The 24,837-nt window shown below is 48.6% G+C and overlaps 1 protein-coding gene across 3 annotated transcripts in view; it reads right to left on the minus strand.

The window, feature by feature from the left end:
* Positions 1–24,837, minus strand: part of LOC146865348 (3',5'-cyclic-AMP phosphodiesterase 4D) — a 1,349,871-nt gene that overhangs the window by 315,384 nt on the left and 1,009,650 nt on the right. For all 3 annotated transcript variants that reach the window (XM_085631472.1, XM_085631460.1, XM_085631466.1), the window contains exons 4-5: positions 24,737–24,810; positions 19,611–19,660 (exon numbers count right to left, since the gene is read on the minus strand). In XM_085631472.1, the coding sequence (XP_085487598.1) occupies positions 19,611–19,660; positions 24,737–24,810 (124 nt within the window). The remainder of the gene's footprint in view (positions 1–19,610; positions 19,661–24,736; positions 24,811–24,837) is intronic.

The following is a 24,837-nucleotide window of genomic DNA, read 5'->3' on the forward strand; positions in this document are numbered from 1 at the left end:
GCAGTGCAAGAGCCTATACACAAAGGTGTGTTAGAGTACATTAGAGTACCATTTAGTACTACAATACTACTCATAAGTGCTTTGGGAGCCAGATGACCATTAGTTCAGAGGTCAAAGTTCAGAGCTACATGTTCATAGTTGGTTATGAGAACAACAGCTCAGAAGTTGAAGGTATTTAGCTACCAGATTGAAGTAAAGACTGCAGAAGGTGTGTCGTTTTGTTTTTTTCTGAACTATGGAAGCCCTGACACGAGTCTGATGGACAAGGGGAGGTTGCGTAATAGTCTGAGACAGTGGATAGAGTAAGCTTGTTTATGTGTCTTCTCTTATATGCATTTTTGGTGTTTGCTTTTGACACTGCTTAAATTGTGGGACACCCCCGCGCCGCACGGCCACCAGCTGCTGTGTGTGCCCCCTCGCCTTGCCCTCTGCCTCGCTGCCTGCCTCGCTGCCGGCTGACGCCGCTGGCGTCTGTTTTTGCTTGTTTTGTCTAGCATTTGTGCTTGTTTGAACTGCATTTTCCTCCCGTGTTAGCAGCTTTTGTCTGACTTTTGTGCCTGTATTTTTTCTAGTCAGTTTCAGCCCTTTGCGTTCTCCTGCCTGTCTGCCCGCCTACCTCGCCGCCCTCCGCCTTCCCTCCCCGCTCCCCGCTTCCCGCCACCACCGCTGACCACGCCCCTTTTTCCTTTCTGTTCCCTCCCCGCTCCCGCCTCCCAGCTGCCCCGCCCACCCGCGCACTTGGCCTTATATGGCGACCGTGCGACGCAGGTGAGTGTGACCCACTTGTGGGACACCCCCGCGCCGCACGGCCACCAGCTGCTGTGTGTGCCCCCTCGCCTTGCCCTCTGCCTCGCTGCCTGCCTCGCTGCCGGCTGACGCCGCTGGCGTCTGTTTTTGCTTGTTTTGTCTAGCATTTGTGCTTGTTTGAACTGCATTTTCCTCCCGTGTTAGCAGCTTTTGTCTGACTTTTGTGCCTGTATTTTTTCTAGTCAGTTTCTGCATTTTCCTCCCGTGTTAGCAGCTTTTGTCTGACTTTTGTGCTTGTTTTGTCTAGCATTTGTGCTTGTTTGAACTGCATTTTCCTCCCGTGTTAGCAGCTTTTGTCTGACTTTTGTGCCTGTATTTTTTCTAGTCAGTTTCTGCATTTTCCTCCCGTGTTAGCAGCTTTTGTCTGACTTTTGTGCTTGTTTTGTCTAGCATTTGTGCTTGTTTGAACTGCATTTTCCTCCCGTGTTAGCAGCTTTTGTCTGACTTTTGTGCCTGTATTTTTTCTAGTCAGTTTCAGCCCTTTGCGTTCTCCTGCCTGTCTGCCCGCCTACCTCGCCGCCCTCCGCCTTCCCTCCCCGCTTCCCGCCACCACCGCTGACCACGCCCCTTTTTCCTTTCTGTTCCCTCCCCGCTCCCGCCTCCCAGCTGCCCCGCCCACCCGCGCACTTGGCCTTATATGGCGACCGTGCGAGTGTGACCCACTTGTGGGACACCCCCGCGCCGCACGGCCACCAGCTGCTGTGTGTGCCCCCTCGCCTTGCCCTCTGCCTCGCTGCCTGCCTCGCTGCCGGCTGACGCCGCTGGCGTCTGTTTTTGCTTGTTTTGTCTAGCATTTGTGCTTGTTTGAACTGCATTTTCCTCCCGTGTTAGCAGCTTTTGTCTGACTTTTGTGCCTGTATTTTTTCTAGTCAGTTTCTGCATTTTCCTCCCGTGTTAGCAGCTTTTGTCTGACTTTTGTGCTTGTTTTGTCTAGCATTTGTGCTTGTTTGAACTGCATTTTCCTCCCGTGTTAGCAGCTTTTGTCTGACTTTTGTGCCTGTATTTTTTCTAGTCAGTTTCTGCATTTTCCTCCCGTGTTAGCAGCTTTTGTCTGACTTTTGTGCTTGTTTTGTCTAGCATTTGTGCTTGTTTGAACTGCATTTTCCTCCCGTGTTAGCAGCTTTTGTCTGACTTTTGTGCCTGTATTTTTTCTAGTCAGTTTCTGCATTTTCCTCCCGTGTTAGCAGCTTTTGTCTGACTTTTGTGCTTGTTTTGTCTAGCATTTGTGCTTGTTTGAACTGCATTTTCCTCCCGTGTTAGCAGCTTTTGTCTGACTTTTGTGCCTGTATTTTTTCTAGTCAGTTTCAGCCCTTTGCGTTCTCCTGCCTGTCTGCCCGCCTACCTCGCCGCCCTCCGCCTTCCCTCCCCGCTCCCCGCTTCCCGCCACCACCGCTGACCACGCCCCTTTTTCCTTTCTGTTCCCTCCCCGCTCCCGCCTCCCAGCTGCCCCGCCCACCCGCGCACTTGGCCTTATATGGCGACCGTGCGACGCAGGTGAGTGTGACCCACTTGTGGGACACCCCCGCGCCGCACGGCCACCAGCTGCTGTGTGTGCCCCCTCGCCTTGCCCTCTGCCTCGCTGCCTGCCTCGCTGCCGGCTGACGCCGCTGGCGTCTGTTTTTGCTTGTTTTGTCTAGCATTTGTGCTTGTTTGAACTGCATTTTCCTCCCGTGTTAGCAGCTTTTGTCTGACTTTTGTGCCTGTATTTTTTCTAGTCAGTTTCTGCATTTTCCTCCCGTGTTAGCAGCTTTTGTCTGACTTTTGTGCTTGTTTTGTCTAGCATTTGTGCTTGTTTGAACTGCATTTTCCTCCCGTGTTAGCAGCTTTTGTCTGACTTTTGTGCCTGTATTTTTTCTAGTCAGTTTCTGCATTTTCCTCCCGTGTTAGCAGCTTTTGTCTGACTTTTGTGCTTGTTCTGTCTAGCATTTGTGCTTGTTTGAACTGCATTTTCCTCCCGTGTTAGCAGCTTTTGTCTGACTTTTGTGCCTGTATTTTTTCTAGTCAGTTTCTGCATTTTCCTCCCGTGTTAGCAGCTTTTGTCTGACTTTTGTGCTTGTTTTGTCTAGCATTTGTGCTTGTTTGAACTGCATTTTCCTCCCGTGTTAGCAGCTATTGTCTGACTTTTGTGCCTGTATTTTTTCTAGTCAGTTTCAGCCCTTTGCGTTCTCCTGCCTGTCTGCCCGCCTACCTCGCCGCCCTCCGCCTTCCCTCCCCGCTCCCCGCTTCCCGCCACCACCGCTGACCACGCCCCTTTTTCTTTTCTGTTCCCTCCCCGCTCCCGCCTCCCAGCTGCCCCGCCCACCCGCGCACTTGGCCTTATATGGCGACCGTGCGACGCAGGTGAGTGTGACCCACTTGTGGGACACCCCCGCGCCGCACGGCCACCAGCTACTGTGTGTGCCCCCTCGCCTTGCCCTCTGCCTCGCTGCCTGCCTCGCTGCCGGCTGACGCCGCTGGCGTCTGTTTTTGCTTGTTTTGTCTAGCATTTGTGCTTGTTTGAACGGCATTTTCCTCCCGTGTTAGCAGCTTTTGTCTGACTTTTGTGCCTGTATTTTTTCTAGTCAGTTTCTGCATTTTCCTCCCGTGTTAGCAGCTTTTGTCTGACTTTTGTGCTTGTTTTGTCTAGCATTTGTGCTTGTTTGAACTGCATTTTCCTCCCGTGTTAGCAGCTTTTGTCTGACTTTTGTGCCTGTATTTTTTCTAGTCAGTTTCTGCATTTTCCTCCCGTGTTAGCAGCTTTTGTCTGACTTTTGTGCTTGTTTTGTCTAGCATTTGTGCTTGTTTGAACTGCATTTTCCTCCCGTGTTAGCAGCTTTTGTCTGACTTTTGTGCCTGTATTTTTTCTAGTCAGTTTCAGCCCTTTGCGTTCTCCTGCCTGTCTGCCCGCCTACCTCGCCGCCCTCCGCCTTCCCTCCCCGCTCCCCGCTTCCCGCCACCACCGCTGACCACGCCCCTTTTTCCTTTCTGTTCCCTCCCCGCTCCCGCCTCCCAGCTGCCCCGCCCACCCGCGCACTTCGCCTTATATGGCGACCGTGCGAACGCGCAGCGGTCACGCGCAGCGGGCGCGCCGATTGTGCGCCGAAGGCGCGCCAAAGGTAAGCCCGTCTGCGCCCGTCCGCGACCGGACCGCGCCCAGCGCCAGGACCCCTGGCCAACGAAGATCCCGACCGACCCGCCTGACGTACTCCGCCGCCACCCTCACCGCACTCAACACCGGCCGACTCCCAGAATGCCATCAAGCCACTCCACGACGTACCCACGGACCTTTCAGCTGCCACGCCAGCAAGTTCACCTGCATCCGGACCAGCCTCGCACCAGCACCCACCAAGTCGAATACCAGCAGCACCCACCTCAAGTGCATCCTGCTCAACACCCGCTCCGTCCACAGACACGCCATCGAACTCTGGAACCTTCTAGACGCCACAGCCCCTGACGTCGCCTTCCTCACGGAGACCTGGATGAACGCCTCTTCAGCTCCCGACATCGCCATCGCTATCCCAGAGGGCTACAAGGTCGTCCGGAGGGACCGAAACGCCAACCAGATGGGAGGAGGCATCGCCATCATCCACAGGAACACCATCCGTCTCACGACCAGCACCGACAACACCCTGACCAGCGCCGAACACCTGCATTTCCAGATCCACACCAACCCGAACACCACCCTCAGAGGCACCCTGATCTACCGACCCCCTGGACCACGCACACAATTCAGCGAGGACATCGCCGACTTCGTCAGCCCGCATGCCCTCCCCTCCGCCGACTACATCCTCCTGGGAGACCTCAACTTCCATCTGGAGAACAACAACGACCGCAACACCAGCACCCTGCTCGACAACCTCGCCAACCTGGGACTCAAGCAACTGGTGTCCACCCCCACCCACCTCGCCGGACACTCACTCGACGCAGTCTTCTCATCCAGCACAGACATAGACTTCAGCCACGCCACAGAGCTTCAATGGACGGACCACAGCTGCGTCCACTTCACCTTCAAGAGAACGACGACCCACCAACACCAGCAACAGGCAGCCCGCAGAAGCTGGAACAAGATCACAGCAGACCAGCTCGCCACCTCCCTGAACCAGCACCCTCCTGCCAGCTCAGCGAACCCCAGCCAAGCCGCCGACAACCTCACGAAGTGGATCAGCAACTGCGCGGACGAACTCGCCCTACTGAGGACCCCGCCTAGCAGACCCGGCAGCAAGAAGGCCCCATGGTTCACCGACGAACTCAAGAGCTCCAAGAAGAACTGCCGAGCCCTCGAGAAAGTCTGGAGAAGGGAACCGACACCAGACAACAGGACCTCCTTCAAACTTGCCACCCGGAAACACCACCAGCTGATCCGCGCCGCCAAGAAAACAGCATTTAAAGACCGGTTGGACAACAACGCACACAACTGCAAGGAACTCTTCAACATCGTGAAAGAGCTTTCCAACCCCAGCGCAGGAAACAACGACATCACCCCATCGCAAGACCTCTGCAACTCCCTCGCTTCATACTTCCACAACAAGATCGCGGACATACATAACAGCTTCAACAACCAACCAACGCACACCATGACCGAACAACCACCCCCCACCACCACCCTCCACGCCTGGACCCCGATCAGCACCGAAGACACCATCCGCACGATGAACTCCATCCACTCCGGATCACCGACCGACCCCTGCCCTCACCACGTCTTCAACAAGGCCGACGCCGTCATCGCACCCCACCTGCGAGACATCATCAACACTTCCTTCGACACCACCATCTTCCCTGAGAGCTGGAAGCACGCCGAACTCAGCGCCCTACTAAAGAAACCTACAGCGGACCCCACCGACCTCAAGAATTACCGCCCCATCTCGCTCCTCCCGTTTCCAGCCAAAGTCATCGAGAAGACCGTCAACAAGCAGATGGCCGCCTTCCTCGAGACAAACGGATCCCTCGACCCCTCACAGTCCGGCTTCCGAGCCAATCACAGCACCGAGACCGCCCTCATCGCCGCCACCGATGACATCCGAGCCCTGATGGACAATGGAGAAACAGCGGCCCTCATCCTCCTAGACCTCTCTGCGGCATTCGACACGGTCTGCCACCGCACCCTAGTACGGCGCCTCAGCAACATCGGAATCCAGGACAAGGCGCTGGACTGGATCATCTCCTTCCTCGACGGAAGAACACAGAGAGTCCGCCTACCACCGTACAAGTCAGAGGCCTCCGAAGTCACCTGCGGCGTCCCTCAAGGATCATCTCTGAGCCCCACCCTCTTCAACGTCTACATGAGCCCCCTCGCGGCCATCGTACGCAAACACAACCTCAGCATAATCTCCTACGCCGACGACACCCAACTGATCCTCTCCCTGACCAACGACCCCGCCGCCGCCAGATCCAACCTGCACGAAGGGATGAAAGAGGTAGCCGAGTGGATGACGACCAGCCGCCTGAAACTGAACTCGGACAAGACGGAGGTCCTCATCCTGGGCTCCTCACCCTCCGCCTGGGACGACTCCTGGTGGCCTCCCGCCCTGGGCACCGCACCCAAACCGACAGACCATGCACGCAACCTGGGCTTCCTCCTGGACTCCTCCCTCTCCATGACCAGGCAAGTCAACAACGTCTCCTCGGCGTGCTTCAACATCCTACGCATGCTACGGAAGATCTTCTGGTGGATCCCCACCGAGACCAGGAAGACCGTCACCCAGGCCCTCGTCACCAGCCGACTGGACTACGGCAACGCCCTCTACGCCGGTACCACCGCCAAGCTCCAGAAGAGACTCCAGCGGATCCAGAACGCCTCAGCCAGACTCATCCTCGACATCCCACGAACCAGCCACATCTCCGGACATCTGAGAGACCTTCACTGGCTCCCCGTCAACAAAAGAATCACCTTCCGCCTCCTCACCCACGCACACAAAGCCCTACACGACCAAGGCCCGAGCTACCTCAACAGCCGAGTCAACTTCCACGCTCCCAAACGCCACCTCCGATCAGCCAACCACGCCCTCGCCGCCGTCCCCCGCATCCGAAGAGCGACTACAGGAGGAAGGTCCTTCTCCTACCTGGCCGCCAAGACCTGGAACTCCCTCCCTACCGACCTGCGCCTGACCCAAGACCACCTCTCCTTCAGGAAGAAGCTGAAGACCTGGCTGTTCGAGCAGTAGCGGCACCCCCCCTCCCCCCCCCCCCCAGCGCCTTGAGACCCTACGGGTATGTAGCGCGCTTTACAAGTGTCACTGATTGATTGATTGATGTAGCACAAGGTCCTTTTATGCGGTAGACTGTTTTGTTGGAACCTTATAGATGAGGATGCTTGTTTTTAAGAGGGTTCTGCTTGCGAGGTACAGACAACTGTGACTGGAATCACAACAGTAGCCAGAGTGCCCATGACACAAACCAATGTCAAGGCCTAAAGCTGCACTGGTTCAAAATACTCTGCAGGTACAAAATATCTGCAGTAGGCAGTGGTGGCGCCTCAGTTTGAGTGGACGATCATCGCCCCCCTGTTGTGAGCGCAGAAGGCACAGACAAATAAGTAAAAGAGCATGTAAATGCCATTTTAATTAAACGCTGCATTGGGAGGGCAGGTGGCGGGGCTGAATCATGCAATTGCAGGATTAAAGATGCCCGTACAGTGCGCATGTCAGGTTGGTGCTATAATGATACAGCCAGCCCGACATGCGCACTGTACACCCAGCAATCCACCGGCTGTGAAACAGCCAGGGGGTTGCTGGCCTAGGCCCAAGACTCAAAATGATCGCTGGGTTAGCTTACTCACACCAATTATGGAGCTGCTCTCTGCAAGAGAGCAGATCCAGGATTGGTCGTATTGGTGTCTACTGAGGAGGAAGGAATTTCTTCCCTTTCTTGCTCATGGACACTGATCGAGGAGAGAGGTGTGCACCCGGGGCAGCAGTATATGTTGAGTTTGGCGACATAGCGCTGCACTATATTTTTATCGTTGTAGCCTCCACTGGGAGAAGGATTGCAAGTAGGGAGTCCCTCTCTTCATGTTAATAAGCTTTTAATTGAAAAGTACTTGATGCCGTGTATGAACGTTTCTAGAGAATGTGTCAGTCAACGTTAGGTTGGGAGAGGGTGCTATATTTGAGTGCACATATTGGGAAGGACTGACTGCGGGCTTGTGATGGCTTGAAATGTGAGGTTTCAACATGAAGACCGTCTTGAAAGTGGGAATCATGCGAGCTCAGTGGTGCTGGAACAAGTTTCAGAGTAGGGGTCCTGCCATAAAACTTACATGATTCAAGTCATAGGGATTGTGAAAAATCCACGCATCAGACAAAGTACAAGTGTAGTAAATGTATTCAGCAGGAACGTCATAAGGTTTACTATGCAGCTGGTGGTGCATTTTGTAGCACGCTGTCGAAAATATATTACTAAAGCATGGTGTGGTATCACACTGTCATGTACAGAGAGCACATTGTCCTTTGTAATGACCCCTAAATGTGTTCAGACACACTGTTGTAGTGATCTAAAACTATGTACTGCACAAACAATGTGTGGCTATTGGGTTTCAGCAAATATTTAGCATTTGCATATTATCACGTAAACAAGTCATGATTTGTGTTGATCCTATTGAAATCGTCGTTTCCATCACACTTCAGAATTACTAAAAAGGTGCTTCGTTCGGGCTTTCCTAGCTGCTGATATTTTCTGAAATATTTGTACATTACATTTACCAGGTATTTAAATTTTGTGTGGCAGAAAAAAAAATCCTACAGCCTTTCCTTTCACGCTCCCTGTACTTCAGCAATATTGTCACATAATTTACTTTTCATGATCCTCTCACTTTGCTGGTAGAAAAAATAAACACCCATCTCCATGTTAAAACGATAAGCAGCTATTTGCCAGAAGACATTGCCTGACATTTGACCTCGGTCTTTGAAGCACATCCAATGTGACCAGATCAAAGTAACCTTTGAAGGCCTCCATATTGCTAGTTCAACTTCTCACCCCAGGCATGGGTACTTTGGACGTGCTTCAGCACCCCGATACCCTACTTCTAGTGCCTATATGCGAGCCACTGGATGGAATATTCTTACTTGCAAGTAGCAAATGGGGCACTGAGGTTTAATGCTTTGTATATCATGCAGGCCATTTTCAAAATATATTGGTCCGCGAGGGAGACAGTGACGTGAGAGAACCAGAGGGATGAGGCTGCACCCGCACATGCCTGAGATCTGTCTTGCAGATTGTAGTAATCAGGTCCAGGCCAGTTGTGATGTTTTAAGAAGATTTATTCAGTTGGTTATAAGATCAGCAATACAGTAGTATTCAGTCCCACCAGGAGCAGCCAGCAAGGCGCTCAGCCCTTCTCCAACTGTGCATTTCATACACTAACATTCTATGTTACATCATTCTCTAGAGGATTCCACTGGTGGAGCAGTAGATGACAAGAACAGAATAATAACCAAGATGCTACACAGATGCACGTGACCTGTACTTTAAAGGAGGAAGTCTGACCTTTGGGAGACCTTGGCTGAGGGCATTTCCTTTGTCCACTCTGTACAGAGTAAGTACCAGAACATCAATCATAGATCACTATCTGAGATGTAGTCTTGGGTTCTTCTTGGTCAGGAGACTTTCAATTGTGCATCTTAAACAGCACCTTTAATGTACTGGGCGTGGTCAAGTTTACTGCCCAGGACGATGCCCAGGGAGTCTTAAGGGCCACAATAGCAGGAGGTGAAATTAGTGAGAACCAGCTAGGAAAACAGGAAAGGGGAAGGAGGATCTCAAAAGAAATACTACTCTCTGAATGCTGGTGGGAGGGTGAACAGCCATTACAACGCAGCTGTTTCACCGCAAGTCATTACATCACATGCGTTACAACGCATGCAACGTAACAACACGTACTATTACTACGCATATCATTACATTGCAAGCGCTTTTACAACGCATGCGATGTAATGGCTATCAACATCGTTGTGAGGAAACTGAGGCTCTTCCGTTTACCCACAACGAGGTTGTGACGTGCACTACACCTCAGACGACGCTGGAACCAGGAGAGAGCAACCACGAGGAGAGAGAGGTAAGGGGGATTGGGGGTAGGGGGAGGGATGTGCTGGGTGTAGTGTTTCAGTGTAGGGAGCGGACTGGGGGAGGGTCGTGCTGGGGTAGTGTTTTAGGGTGGTGTTTGTGTAGTGTAGGTAGGGAGAGGGTCGTGCTGGGTGTAGTGTTTCAGTGTAGGGAGCGGACTGGGGGTGGGGGAGGGTCATGCTGGGGGTAGTGTTTTAGGGTTTAGGGTAGTGTTTGTGTAGTGTAGGGTAGTATTTTAGGGTTTAGTGTAGTGTCGGGGGATCATGCAGGGTAGTGTTTGAGTGAAGGGACAGGACTGGGGGTAAGGGGACGGTCGTGCTGGGGGTAGTGTTTTAGGGTTTAGGGTAGTGTTGTGGTGTTTGTGTAGGGTAGTGTTTTAGGGTTTAGTGTAGTGTTGGGGGTCGTGCAGGGTAATGTAACAGTGTAAGGATCGGACTGGGGGCAGGGGAGGGTCGTGCTGGGGTAGTGTTTTAGGGTTTAGGGTAATATTGTGTTTTTTGTGTAGTGTAGGGTAGTGTTGGGGGGTCATGCAGGGTAATGTAAATGTAGGGAGAGCACTGGGGGTTGGGGGTGTCGTGCAGGGGTTCTAAATTAGTGTTTAGGGTAGTGTTGTGGTGTTTGTTTAGTGTAGGGTAGTGTTCTAGGGTTTAGGGTAGTGTCGGGGGTTGTGCATGGTAGTGTAGTGTTATTGTATTGAGAGGACTGGGGGTCGGGGAAGGTCGTGCAGGGTAGAGTCACTTACCTTTCAAACTTTTACCATGAGTATACCTTTACCACGCATGCCTTTGCTTTGTAAAGTTATAGTCGTGGTAAAAGTTTGCGATGTAATGGTATGTCGTTGTCATTGACATCGCGTAGCAATACCCGCGTTGTATTATTATGCGATGTAATGAGTCATATTCTGGTGGGAGACACCTTCTATATTCAGCAGATGAGAGATGCTGAAGGAGTCCAAGATGGCAGAGTGAAACTCGCTTGAGGATTGTGCCCTAGATTTCCTGACACTTGGATTGCCCTACAGTTGGTGATTTGGGAAGGAGGATTAGGGGTGGCCATACAAGGCCACCTTCATGCTCTACCGAGTACGATGTGAAAGATATCATGTCCAAACACACTGCTGGTCACGTGATGAGCATATCTTACAAAGCTGGGCACTGGCCCCTACGTAAATTGCTTCCCAGTAAGAGACAGGGGGGCATATCTACAAGCCCCTTGCGACACCGGAGCATCACTTTTTTTCACACATCAGCAGCGAAATGGGCTTGGTCATATTTATAAGGCTACGCAAAGCACCCTGCATAGCTTTTCATGGGCTGATACATTTGGCCCCCTTTCATGCATTACTCTGTGTGAAGGGGGCGTTCCATGGGTGTTACCACTCAACACCCATGGAATCTGACACATTCCCAGATTTACAAGGTTTCGCAAAGCTGGGAATGCATCAGATCCTAGGGATGGAGTAAAAGTGGCGCCACGAGGAGAGATACCTTTATTTCTCATCGTTTTTTTCCTCTTTCTATGATGTGCTGCATCCATAGAAGGGGGAAAATGCCATCAATGATTGCTTTTGTGCAGGAAGGTGCCCGTCCAATACCACAATAATCATCACTGCAGTGCAGGCACTCTTGCAACATCGTGTAAGGGGGCCTGTGTTGGCACTAGGCAGGCGACGGTGCACCAGCGCAGACGAAGCACAGGGATACGTCATGTTGTAAATACAACGCATCCCTGCACTTTCCTAATGACACAGCTCGTTCATGTCCGCAGTCCCACGCGCAACAGCATGCCATTAACAAGCTTAAAGCCCTTCTTTCCTGAATAAAGGGATGCCTATCTCGCTGATTGACTCTGTAGTGATGTCGCAGTGGCGCTTTGCGAGAACTCAATTTCACTTCTCAAACTCTTCTTGCAGACGTCACAAACCAAAAACCTTACAAGGCCTTCCTGCTGGCTAAAGAAGATGTCTGCAGAGCTCTACTGGGTCGAATCATTCACTTGTGGAATATACTAACCTCGTCATTAATTGTTCACAATGTTATAATTCAACGCGTAGCGTTCGTTAGCTGAAGAGTTTACTAGTGTTAACAATAACACGTTCACATCTAACAAACCACATCAGTCTCTTTGGGTCATATATGAGCGGTTCTTACACATACATGCTCTTATTATAGTATGTAAATTACTGCACCAGTGCAAAAAATAGAGTAAATGCTTTTTTGAACTCTTTTTGTTCTTTGCTTTATGTTGAGTGCTGTTGGCAAGTAAAAACATTTGTACTAGGTTAAACATAGAGCAAAAAGGTGTTGCATTATTTTATGCTTGCGCGATAGAGAATGAGACACATTCCTCTATCTGCCTTTGCGACATGACTAGAAAATGTGCACAAGAGCGAAACCTGGAGTAAAGTGACTGGACTGTTTTGAGGTTAACTTAAAGAACATTTTGCTCCAATCTTCAAATGAAAAATATGGGAATTACGTTGGATACCAAGGGGCTGATTTAGAGTTTGGTGGATGGGGACTCTGTCACAACGTTTTTACAAACGCATTATATCCGACGGCACTTGTAATAAGGTGGGTGTGATAGAGCACCGGCAGGGGCGTATCAGAGGTCCCTTCTGCAGAGTGGGGGGAGGGGGCAACCCATCATGGGGCCCCCATTCAGCCCAAGGTCTATGAATGCCTGATATACAAGTCTCAGGGGACCCTCTTGCCATTCTTTAGGAGGCCCCAACATTTTGTGTTACGCTAATCGGTACCCATCTTTCAGATTCTCAATCAGGCCCTAAATAAGTTTGTACAATTTTGTATAAAGTCAACAGCAAACATATTGCAAAATCTGTTTGCACTATATTGACTTACTAAAACAACTATCAATGTTATATAAATTGGAACAAAGCCTGTTTGTTACCCCATTCTTTACCAGAGATACTGCAAAGAGAGTGAAAAGGTATTTTCTCTTAAGGTCGGGGCCCACATATGCAGCACAGTGCAGGGTACAGCAAAAGGCCACAGAAAGAGAAAGGGCCAGCAGTAATTGCTCACACAAATACCAGCTCTACAAACTGTGTGGCATATTTATTAACCCCTTTGCGTCGCTCTTGCTTTGCACCGTGGTGCCAGAACGATGCAAAAGAAAAATTCGATTTATGAAGCCACGCAAGGCAACCTTGTGTGGCCCTGCATGGCTTCACACATCTCATGTAATGTAATGCGGTGCAAATCACTGCTTTGCATTACTCTGCACCAGAGAGGTGTTTCCATGGGTGTTGCATGGGTGTTACCACACAACTTCCATGGATTTTGGCACCAAAAAGATACGCCTGCCCAGGAGAGGAGTTACGAGGAGAAATATGTTTATTTCTCCTCATTTATTCCTCTGTTTATGTGTGTTGCATTCTGCAGCACACATAGAGGACAAGGCCACTCAGGGTTGTTTTTGTGCAGAAAGGTGCCCCTTCCTACACAAAAACAATCCTACATGCAATGCAGGCACCCTTGCACCATGGTGCAAATGTGCCTGCGTTGGCTCTAGGCAGCCCATTGTGTTTTGCGCCAGTGCAAGAGAAGGGAAACGAATGCGGCATATTGTCTTAAATACGGCGCCTTCCTGCCCTTTCCCAAGGTTACTTACTGCGCTGCACCACTTTTAAATAAATATGGCCCTGTGTTCCCTTAAAACTGCCAGTTGCTGAGCTGTAAACATTCATGGACATATTTATGAAAAAGTGGCGCAGCGCAGCAAGTCACCTTGCTTTGCTGCGTCATTTGGAATGGGCAGGAATGTGCACTATTTAAGGCAATACAGCGCATTCCTGTCCTTTCCCCTGCTCTGGCGCACAATGGGCTGCCTAGCGCCAACACAGGCACCCATGCGCCATGGTGCAAGGGTGGCTGCTTTGCATGCAGGATTGTTTTTGTGCAGGAAAGAACACCTTCATGCATAAAATCAATCCTGGGAGGCGCTTTCCACTTTCTATGAGTGTTGCAAAATGCAGCACACACAGAAAGAGGAACAAGCATTGTTCTCGCTTTTGAGACCTTATGTGTTTATTTTGAAGTTTTGGCTATGTTGTAGAGTATTGTGGCTGATGTGTTTTATGTAGAAAAGTTGTAATGAAAAGTGTTATATGTGGTACTTAGTGGTATTATGTGGAGTGTATCGATGTTGCATTGAGTATAGTGTAATTATGTGGTGTGTAATTTTGTGGTACTGAGTGTTTTTATGTGTAGTGTAAATATATTGTCTTGAGTGTAGTTATACATTTGTGGTGTGTTATTACGTGGCACTGAGTAATATTGTGTGGATTGTATTAATGTTGTATTGAGTTGAGTGTAATTATGTGGTATGTAATTATGTGTTATTGAGTGGTATTATGTGGGGTGTATGTTGCATTTAGTAGAGTGTAATTATGTGGTATGTAATTATGTGGCAGTGAGTGGTATTATTTGGAGTGTATGTTGCATTGAGTGCAGTATAATTATGCATCCCAGTCCATTGTTATTGTGTACACCGTGCCACCTCAAGCAGGACGCAGCCATAGGCAAACTGGATCTTGTGCCAACAGGGAAAATCCAGCCTGAATGGCCAGACCAGGTCCTCCCTGAGCCAGCACATAGACAGCATGGTTTCACCCAGGTTGGGGCTCTTCAGTCAGGTAGAGCTTGGATCCACAGGCACAGTGAGCACTGACCTGTCGCACTTAGGACGTCTCAATGAAGTATACAAAAAAGTGGAAACGTTTCTTCAAAGGGGTGTCTCACTTTCATGCAGGTGGGTTTAAACCCTGAATTCTACTTAAAGCAAAGCTACAGCCCTAAAAAGATACAAGCAAATACGAGCACTTAAGAACTGTATTAATTTAATAAAACTACAACAAAGTGGAATGGGGCAAGGATAACAGTTGCATGTTTTGCTAGTTCCCTAGGTCTGCATAGAGACTAGGGGTGTGCAAAATGTGCTTAATTTGCTCTCACGTAATTATGCCGAATTTAGGAAAATTACTCAAAATTACGTCCCTTGTGTGTTTTCTTCCCTCTGCTTCACTGATCACTCCTCATAGAATGGGCAACTCTCTATTGTTACTATTCATTCTAAATGTAAGCTGTAATCCCTATGCCAACTTCTGGAGTAAGCCATGGCTGCTCACTAGCGTAACTTTTGAGAGACAAGTTCGAAAGCAAACAGCTCTGGTATCCAAATGGAATGAAATAATCTTAAACTTTGAACCACAATGGTAAATAGCAGAATTTGCCATGTGTACTGCTCCGTAGCCACGTACTGCCATAGAACCTGGTCATGTGGGTACATTTTAGGCATGGAATTAGGGCACCTGACACATAATCTCGTCTTTACCAGTACACCAGAATATGCTGCTATTCTTGCTCTTGGCAGGCCCTCAGCACACGGACACTTCCCTGGGGAGGGCAGCCCCTTGGCATTGCCTTCAGGATCACGGTCACCCCACTGGAGGTCTATTGGATTAGCTGGAAGCGTGGAATCAGGGGGCACGGATTTTAATGCCAGCCTCCCATTTGCCCAAATTGGTTGCAATCACTTTTTGTAATTGCGCCTTTTTGGGGAAAATGTTGGGAGTATTTAGAATCAGGGCTTACAGTAAACGTGACGTTTAAAAACGGAATGGATATTACCCGGGGAAGTGGAGAAATTTCCAATTGCATCATAACTTTGCCGAAATGATAAATATATAGTCTCTAGAGGAATCAGGAATGGTGCAGGCCACTATTTTACCAGAGAGTTTGATCCTAGCAAATGCTACCCTATGCCTCTGTCCCTTGATCTAACAATATATGAGAAATTTGAAACCTACTTAATAGAAGAAATACACACCCAGGCTATAGTACCATGACAGGTGCCCAGAATGGTTTTCATTCACACATTCAGGGTTGTTTATAGGCTGGTGGCTGGATCTGCATCTCCAAACCTGCCCCTGACCCTGAAGCGCACGGGCAGGACCCCTCCAGTGCGATTGCTCCGCCCTCCAAGCCACTGATAGGTACCAGCTCATAAAGGGCTGAAACACTGAAAGTTGTTTGTCATTTGAGTGCGTTAAAAAAGATAGGGACTATGAACGTCCACAGGCAGTGGCACAGGAGCTATGATTCCAAGACAGACCTGTAAAATGCAGACCGCTTGGCCTCTCTATCGCCCCACTGCTTTCCGCCAACCTGCTCCCCAACCGACTCCTCCAGTCCTGTGCACCTCCACCATTCTTTTTCTAAATATGTGTTTATAGATAAATATATTTTTGGGAAGGGTGTCAGGCAGTAAATTGCTACAGGGCCTTCAAAAAACACTTTCACACACTTACAATTTCTCTTTTTCTTTCATCGTCTTATGTAAGTGGCACCCGCCATCTTAGATCATTCAATGGGAAATAAAAGAAAATGGCGCCTGCATCATTCTGTAGGGGGTCGCATACATGATGAGCTAGTGCATACAAAATTACGAGACCGCCAAAAGCCACCACATCATCGCACCTTGTTTTTTAAAAAAGAACAATGAAAATAAGCATTGCATTTTACTAATGCTGTTCAGCATCATTAAAAAGCATTGGCAAAGCCAATAGGTCCCAAAGGCGACGCTAATTGGCTTTGCCAGTCAAAGGCATAGGAGGCACAACATTTCTTTGGGCGGGGGGCGGGAGGCGGGGGCAGAGTCAAAGTTCGTGCTAATCCATCCAAAATGTAAATAAGGCAACAGATGTCATTAAAAAATATGCTAAAGAATTTCCCATTGTCTGACTTAAGTACATATGATTATATCACTGTATTGAGTGACATTTACTGAAAGTAATATTTTTTTTTAATTCAAGAATACCCCATAAGTGATGTTTTGTGGAGTGCTGAATTGCTTCGAAGTGCCCTCAAACTAGATCGATATGGAAACTAAGACATAGTGAAGTAAAGCGATGGGCTGTAGATTACACAATTGGTCAAGGGAGGAATCTGGGATTCTAGTCCAGGATTGCCTATTGTGCATCTCAGACACTGTATGGTTGCATCCTTTTCTCTTCCGTTTAAGACTAAAGGTCAGTGTGCTGTGTTGTGTTTATATGAATTTCAATAAATACACGTATTGCACCTTCAATCAATCTGATGCTATTCACGTATACATGTGCATAGTCATAAAGCTAAAAAGTTTTGCTTTTCTGTTTGAAATGTTTCTACAGACACTGAAGATCAAACACAGTGACAGAAAATGCCTGTCGGTTGGCTCGCCTGCCTTGACAAACAACAATTTTCGGGGAGGCTCAACACCTCTTTACACAATGAACAAAACAATGAGGCATGGCGCCCTCACAGAGTATTCTTCTGAGGTTACAGCGCCTCAAGGAGACACGTTCAGTATGCCACTGTTTAAGCTTCAGTTTCCATCTTAGAATCCAGGGGGCAGTATTGCCCTCTGTCTCCCCCCGGACTCCAAAATTTGGAGGGCAAATTACCCCTTATCCTTCACTATTACTACAGCCATGTTACCAGTGCTTGTTTTTATTTGCTGTCTACCTGACTATAGAAGTTTTCTTTAAGGTTTAACTCATTGAGCTGTTGCCTTTCACTTCCTTTGGTAGCCACTAGAAGGCGCTCACAATCCCCATCATTAAAGCTAAATCATTTACTCGACGCATTTGATTCAAAATATTGATGTCACGTGTACGAAATCTCAGATTTACAGTCTGTAGAACCACTTAAAGCAGCAATGTAACCCCCACAAAGAGTAAACAGACTAAAACGAGAGCTGTAGGATACCTGCACAGGAGCTACATGATTGTTTATTGAGGAGAGTGTGTAGAACAGTCTGCTCTGGCCAAGTAGTGGACAACTATTCACCCCACAAAGACATGGTCATGTCCTTCACAAGCATCCATGCACAAAGAACACTACACAGATGGCTTTCTTGTTACAACCTGAAGACCAGTTTCAGTGAATCATTTTAATCAAAAATGTAAAAAACTGCATTTAATAAGGTTTGATAATTAAATGTGAAAGATGAGGCGCATCCTCCCTTATTGCAACAGAAGCCATGGGGCACTCTCACCCTCACCATACCACGGGCTGGTTATAAAGACAGCCTGTGCCTTACACTCCTTGCTTCCTAACTCTACACTACACAGGATCCAGAGCAGCAAGATTACTATCTCATCTTCACCAGTGGAAGTACACCAAGACACTGGTGTTTCAAGCACTCCAGTGGTTGCCAACATGAGCTCTGCGTTTACACTTAAAACTCCAGCAATATTCCCAGAACAAGGACCTCTGCTCAGCACGAGCATCTTGGCTGACAGTTCCCTCCTAAAGCCCATCGGTGAATCCTTCTTGTCTGGACAGTAAAACTGTGGAACTCCTTTACCAGCCAAGACACAAAACATTCGAGAACACCGTCAACTCAGGAGCGAGGTAAACAATTGGCTGATCCCAATGGATCCCGTGATGTCATAAGCAAACCACCATCATGATCCCCCTGAATCTGCCTACCCAGGATCATCAGTACTGATCCATTCCACACACCCTTACCAATTACACAGGGCCTGGAAACTAAACTAGAACAGTCAATCGATTACAGTAGCGGCTCCTTGTGGGAGTGTTGCGGTGGGGCGGGGCGGGGCAGGACAGGGTGGGGGGTAGGAAACTCCGGCCTACGCCCGAACGGAGGTAAGTACATAAATAAATAAATAAAACAAATTAAATTGCATGCGCTTCAACGCCAAATGGCGATGCAGCGTGCGCAATGTAATTTTTTTATTTATTTATGTACTTACCTCGTTTTGGCCGTATGCCGGAGTTTACTACCCCCTAGCCTGCCCCTCCCCCGCACCGCCTTACCGCGCCGCAGCACTCCCTCCAGGAGCCGCTACTGATGGATTACAAATATAAACCGTGTGTCTGCCACTCACATTTCCACCCCATCACAGTATGCGCTGCGTCCCAAGGCAACAGCAACTCACTCTCGCTTTAACACTAAAACACTATCCACATGGGGAACAGCCTTACCACAAAGGTTTTACCACGAAATGCAAGCACAACACATTTTTTACATCGGAATCACTTTTACCACGCAAGTCTTTACAAAGCATATATTTATGTTTGTCTTGGTGACTATGCGGTATTTAGTTTATATATATTTTAAGGGTAAATAAAAAAGGAGGGTTGGGGCCTCACCCCAAAAAGTAAACCTGTAATCGACATAAATGTAATTTTTTTTAAATATATATATTTCGTTCACAATATTGTTTTAAGATTTATTGTATACATTTTGAACAGTAGGTGACTGGATTTGTATGTAATTGTAAGAGTGGTAGATTAAATGCGTGGTAGTGGTATGCGTTTTAAAGTCTGCGTTGTAAAAATTTGAAAATATAGTAACGCGTGAAAATTTCATACAACCTATCCACATAGACCAGGCATAACCAATGCAATATTCTTACAACCAAGCCCCCCCCCCTCCCCCCCCTCATAATGTACCGTGCTACTTGTCTGAGAAAGCGCTAAGGCATCGTGTAACTTGGTATGAAGCACTATATATAAAAAACTACAACACACAGCAATACACTGCTTGGTTCTCCAAATCATGTTCTTTTCATCAGGAAAACACAGAGCATCCTGGATTTAAAAGGCGACACCAAGCATCTACAAGGGCTTGGCGCCCGAGCAGTGTAGTTTACGGTACTTCTTTATGTTGGTACCTTTATACTTCACTGACACCCACGTTTTAGTTGTAATATTTTAAAACAATGATAACTTTCTTACCCGGAATGGTGGCTTTGTTGATGGATGGTTGGTTGCACATGGGTGAACGTCTGAGAAGCAAGGGAGAGAAACAATGTGAGATGGTTTCATTTTTACGGGACTGTCAGCTGGTAAAGTACGAAGCAAAAAGTCTTGTTTTTTTATGTGTTAATGGATGCAAACGGATTATTGCGCGTAATATTCGAAACAATGGGTACTGCGCGTGTATGATTGGTGCAAGGGAAGTAAGTTGTTTGAAAATCACAGTCAAACAAGGCTGAGTCCAGCGTGGACAAAGATACCCAAAATTTTATAAAAATATGTTGCTTTACCAGCAGTGCTGAGATGATTAGAATAAAAAAAAAATTAAAATGCCAATGTATTATTCCAAACTGAGCACGGGTACTTGATATAACAAAAAAATGGTTCAGCCGGATTAATTTAACTATATTAATGTTTTTACAAGTAAAAGGGAAACTGTCGCAAAAGTAAAACACAGACCTATGATGTAGCATCGCGCTACAGAGGACCACAGACACTTCGTGGATATATATAATAGGAGCTTTATTCCACACATCCAACCTCGACACTGGCCCTACTCTAACTGCCCCCCTCCTATCGTGACTCCTCCTCTTCCCCTCCACCCTACTCGCTCCGCCCCCCCAACTGCTAGACTGCTAACTTCGTTACATCTCCACTTTTCTTGATAAAACAAACAAACAAACAGTGCTTCAGTCCATCTCTACAATGAGTCTCTTTGGTGGCTGGATATCGCGACGTGGCCGCAACGACGTGTTCCCAGTGGACATGCTCAGCACGGACTCACTCTGCTGACCTCTGCCTCCTGTATCACTAGGATCAGGTTCTTCAAGTGCGGGAGTGTCAGTCGGGCTCACCCCCGGTCCTTTTATGTCTCGCGGACACCTCTTGAAGTGGGAGATGTTCCTGGTGATTCTGCATTGTTCAGATTCCGCCATCAGCATCGTGCCCTTCTGCTGGATAATTAATAATGGCTCATCACGGAATCGGGAATCAGTCTTTCTCTGCTGCTCCTGTTTAATGAAGACATGATCCCCTGCATGCATAGATGGAGACCTCGCCCTCCTCTTGGCATCGGCATACGATTTCATTCTGTCCTTGTTATGCTTGTCAGTCACAGCTATTTCCTGGTGCATGTAATTTGGTGATACCGCTTGCAGAGCACCTTCCCCTGTCGGGATACGATTTCTCACTGGCCGCCCTAGCATGAGGGTCGCAGGGCATTGTCCGGTGGTTGAGTGGGGAGTTGTCCTGTAGGCTCTTAGAACCTCATTCAGAGCTGCCTGCAGTTCTCTCTTCTCAGCAGTGGCTTGCTGAAATGTCTTTTTAATCGTAGCCATAAATCTCTCAATGGTGCCATTCGCTTGTGGCCAGAGCGGTGAAACTTTTCTGTGCTCAAAGTCCATGTGTTTCGCAAAAGCACTGAATTCGTGTCCATTGAATGGGGGCCCATTGTCTGTTTTGACTTCCTTGGGGACACCCCATGTTGCGAATATCTCATCTAGCACTTTGAGAGTGCAGGAGGCGCTTGTAGACGATATAATTTGAGCGATGGGAAATCGTGAATATTCGTCAATTATGGCAACCACATATTTTCCAGACTGCAGCGGTCCATAGAAGTCCATGGCAACTTCTTGCCACACTCCACTGGGTAGGGTGGTCATTTGTAATGGTGCCGGTGGATTGCTTTTGCTGGTCAACTGACAGAGATGGCAATCCTTCAGTGTGGCTTCCACCATTTGGTCCAGAAAGGGGAACCAGACGCTTTCCCGTAGATCTCGCTTCGTAGATACTACTCCTCTGTGGCCTTCATGGGCCAGATTGATAACTCTCTGCCGTAGTTGACTGGGGATGACAAGTCGTTGACCTCTTAGAATGACTCCATCGGTGGTGACCGACAGTTCATCGCAGACGTGGCGGAATGCTTGTATCTCTTTCCGGATTGTAGAGGCTGTGTCTTCTTCTCGTGGGTTGTATTTCCATCCATTAGTTTGAATCCGGTGGAGGACCTTTGCAAAACAGTGTCTTTGGCGGTGACTTCCCGAATGGCGTCCATGGGAATGGCAGGTGGCAATGCTTGGCTAGCCACGAAGTGGATATACTCCTCAGCAATCGATGGTTTGGATTCTGACGACGGTAGAGGGTGGCAGGGCATGTAGTCAGCCGGGTCCTCCGCCTTCCCCGGTTTGGGAAGTAATTTGGGAAACTTGCTGACACAGTTCTTATTGTCGTTGACTGTGAATAAGACTTCCACCAGATGAAGACGCTCCGCAGTGGGGAGGCTAAGTAGGCAGTCGGCGTCAGGCCCCTTGATGACATGTATGACCGCCGGTACAGTGATGTCGTCATGGGTGAGAGTTGTGTGGAATTTACCCAGACAGGGGAGCGGTTTTTTGGACATCCACGTAAAGACGTGGACTGGTGCAAAAGTTAGTGGGGGTTTCGGGACCATTTTCTCGTGTACCGTAACTGGAATATAGTTCAGCGAGGCTCCGCTATCCCATATAAATTTGGTGTCGTGATTCCCCACTCTAATATCTAGACGTGGATACTTTTTTAGTTGATCAGGGTCCGCAATCAGGTTCAAGTGTTCCACAGTGTAGGTTGAGTCTTTGGAGGAAGATGATCTCGAGTCCCGAGATGGGGATCTGCGTCCCCAACGTGACCTGCGTGATTCCCGGCTGGAATGTGATGAACCTGGGGACCACCTGGGCTCTCCTTGAACAGCTCTAATGTGATGTTTTCTTGTGTCAGAGCGGGACAATCTCGTTGTCTCACCTTGCCTTTCTTTGTGATAGTCCCCACACATGGCTTCGAAGTGATTGGATCGCCCACATTTCCTGCATCGCTGACCCATGGCAGGACAGGTGTCTGTAAGGGGAAAGTCATAACCACACCGATAACATTGGCTAGTCCTTTCTGGCTTTTGGTCCCTTCACCCCGTTTCCCTTCTCCTGTACTCCGGGCGTCGTTGGTGAGACGACTGTCTCTGTCTCCATTTATTCTCCCGCGAATACTTCCTTCTGCTACGAGGTCGGTCTTGAACCCGGTGCGCTTGCTCCGGACGGCCGTTGTGTCCCGTTTCGATGGTAGCGGCGTGTTCCTCCGCTTCGTCGTATATACGAGTCATTTCTTCTATCTCTTCCAATTCGTGAGGTTTCCTCAGTAGCCGTCTCCTGAGAGCTTCTGAGTGACAGCCAACTATGATTTCTGATTTGATAGCAGCGTCAGGCGAGAAGGTTTCAAACTCACAGTGTCTCGACAGCCGACGTAACCGGGTGATAAATGCACTCATTGCCTCCTCTTTTCCTTGACGCGTTTGGTGAAACTCGTGGCGCTCATAGTCCACGTTTCTTTTATGTAGAAACTTTTTGTTTAGTGCCTCACGCACCTTGTTATATGTTCCACTATCTGCAGGTGAGAAATCCTTGATGATTTTGCTTATTTCCCGGCCTGCTAGGTTGCGGAGGGCAATTAACTTCTCTTTGTCTTCCGTCACTCTGGATCCCTCGATGTAATCTTCGAAGTCTTCTAACCATTCTTGCCACTTGGGGCCCATACTCCCTCCTGTGGTCACGGTCAGAGGTTCCGGAGCTCGCAGGTGTGATCCTCCCGCAACAAGGAGCTTCCGCTGTGGTGAGGTCGCCATTGTGTCGTTGTCTTCTTTCCACTCCTTTGTTGGTACCTATTTCGGTATGTGTTCTCACCAATGCTTGTTTATTTGCTCTCGTCAATGCTGGTTTATTTGCTCCTTTCAATGCTTGTTTATTTGCTCTTGCCAATGCTTGCTTACTTGCTCTCGTCAATGCTTGTTTATTTGCTCTTGTCAATGCTTGTTTATTTGCTCTTGCCAATGCTTGCTTACTTGCTCTCGTCAATGCTTGTTTACTTGCTCTTGCCAATGCTTGCTTACTTGCTCTTGTCAATGCTTGTTTATTTTCCTTTCTGCCAATGCTTGTTTCTGTTACTGTATGCCTGACTTCAAAATGGCTGCTCTCCAACAATCAAGGGGTCTTTCTTGAAAAGTGCCTGACTCCAAGATGGCCGCCGTCACTGCACACACACGAGGCTTTCTCTCATGGCTCATTCAGTCCTTTTCATACTGGACTCACCGGCAGGCATCTTCAAGGGTGGCACTCCTCAGGCCCTGCTTCTTCATAACGGCGACGGCTATCAGATGAGGTCGGGGTGGGCTCCCGCCTTATTCGGCAGCTTCCCGCGTTTCTCCTCGCGACAGCGTGCCAAAACTCACGCATCGGGCGTGAGATCTGCCGGCATCAACGAGCTTTCCAGCTCGACTTCAACGCGCTCAACGGCGCTCACTGGCGGGCCTTCAGGGACAGCGTCTCCGGTATTGGGGCACTTCTCTCTTCACTCTTGGGCGCACGGCAGGGTCGGGGTGGGCTCCCGACTTCTGCACTCACCAGCGTCATCCAAAGCACACGCTTCCAGCGTGAGTCGCGTTTCGGCGCGATCGGCTTCCTCCCTTCAGGCAGGTCCACGCTCGTTCCTGTGGCCGCTCTCAGCTCCTCCACGATCTCTGGAGCTCTGTGGTCAGTGGGGCTTGGTCATCCCATCCTCGTCGCCAGTTGTAGCATCGCGCTACAAAGGACCACAGACACTTCGTGGATATATGTAATAGGAGCTTTATTCCACACATCCAACCTCGACACTGTCCCTACTCTAACTGCCCCCCTCCTATCGTGACTCCTCCTCTTCCCCTCCACCCTACTCGCTCCGCCCCCCAACTGCTAGACTGCTAACTTCGTTACATATGAGTTTAAGCGGAAAAAAAGAATCGAATCTCATACAAGTGTGGAAAAATGTAATGACGGATCTCAAGGGTAGAGGGCGCGGTACTCGGTGCGTTGTGAAATCACATACATGGTTAGTGAATGATATTCAGAAAGGCATACGATATTGCTAAATATAGTTCATATGTAAGGTGATGAGAGTTCGTTGTTTAAGAACTTATCTTTCATGACAGTAATCCACGTTTTCGTAAAGCATGCACACAGACACGAGGACGGCTGTAATACATTTGATACATAAAACATACACTTTCTAGCAACTGACATATGTTTGGCGGCATGAAACAAATGACTCACTTGTTGGGAGCCCGATCTTGTAAGTTTGTTAATGCAGCAAAATTGTTCCTTACTGTGCGTAGGCTGGCGAGCACCTGGTACAAAAACACAAATGGAAAATT

The sequence above is a fragment of the Triturus cristatus genome, chromosome 2_1 (genome assembly GCF_964204655.1).
Source record: "Triturus cristatus chromosome 2_1, aTriCri1.1, whole genome shotgun sequence".
NCBI classification, from domain to species: domain Eukaryota; kingdom Metazoa; phylum Chordata; class Amphibia; order Caudata; family Salamandridae; genus Triturus; species Triturus cristatus.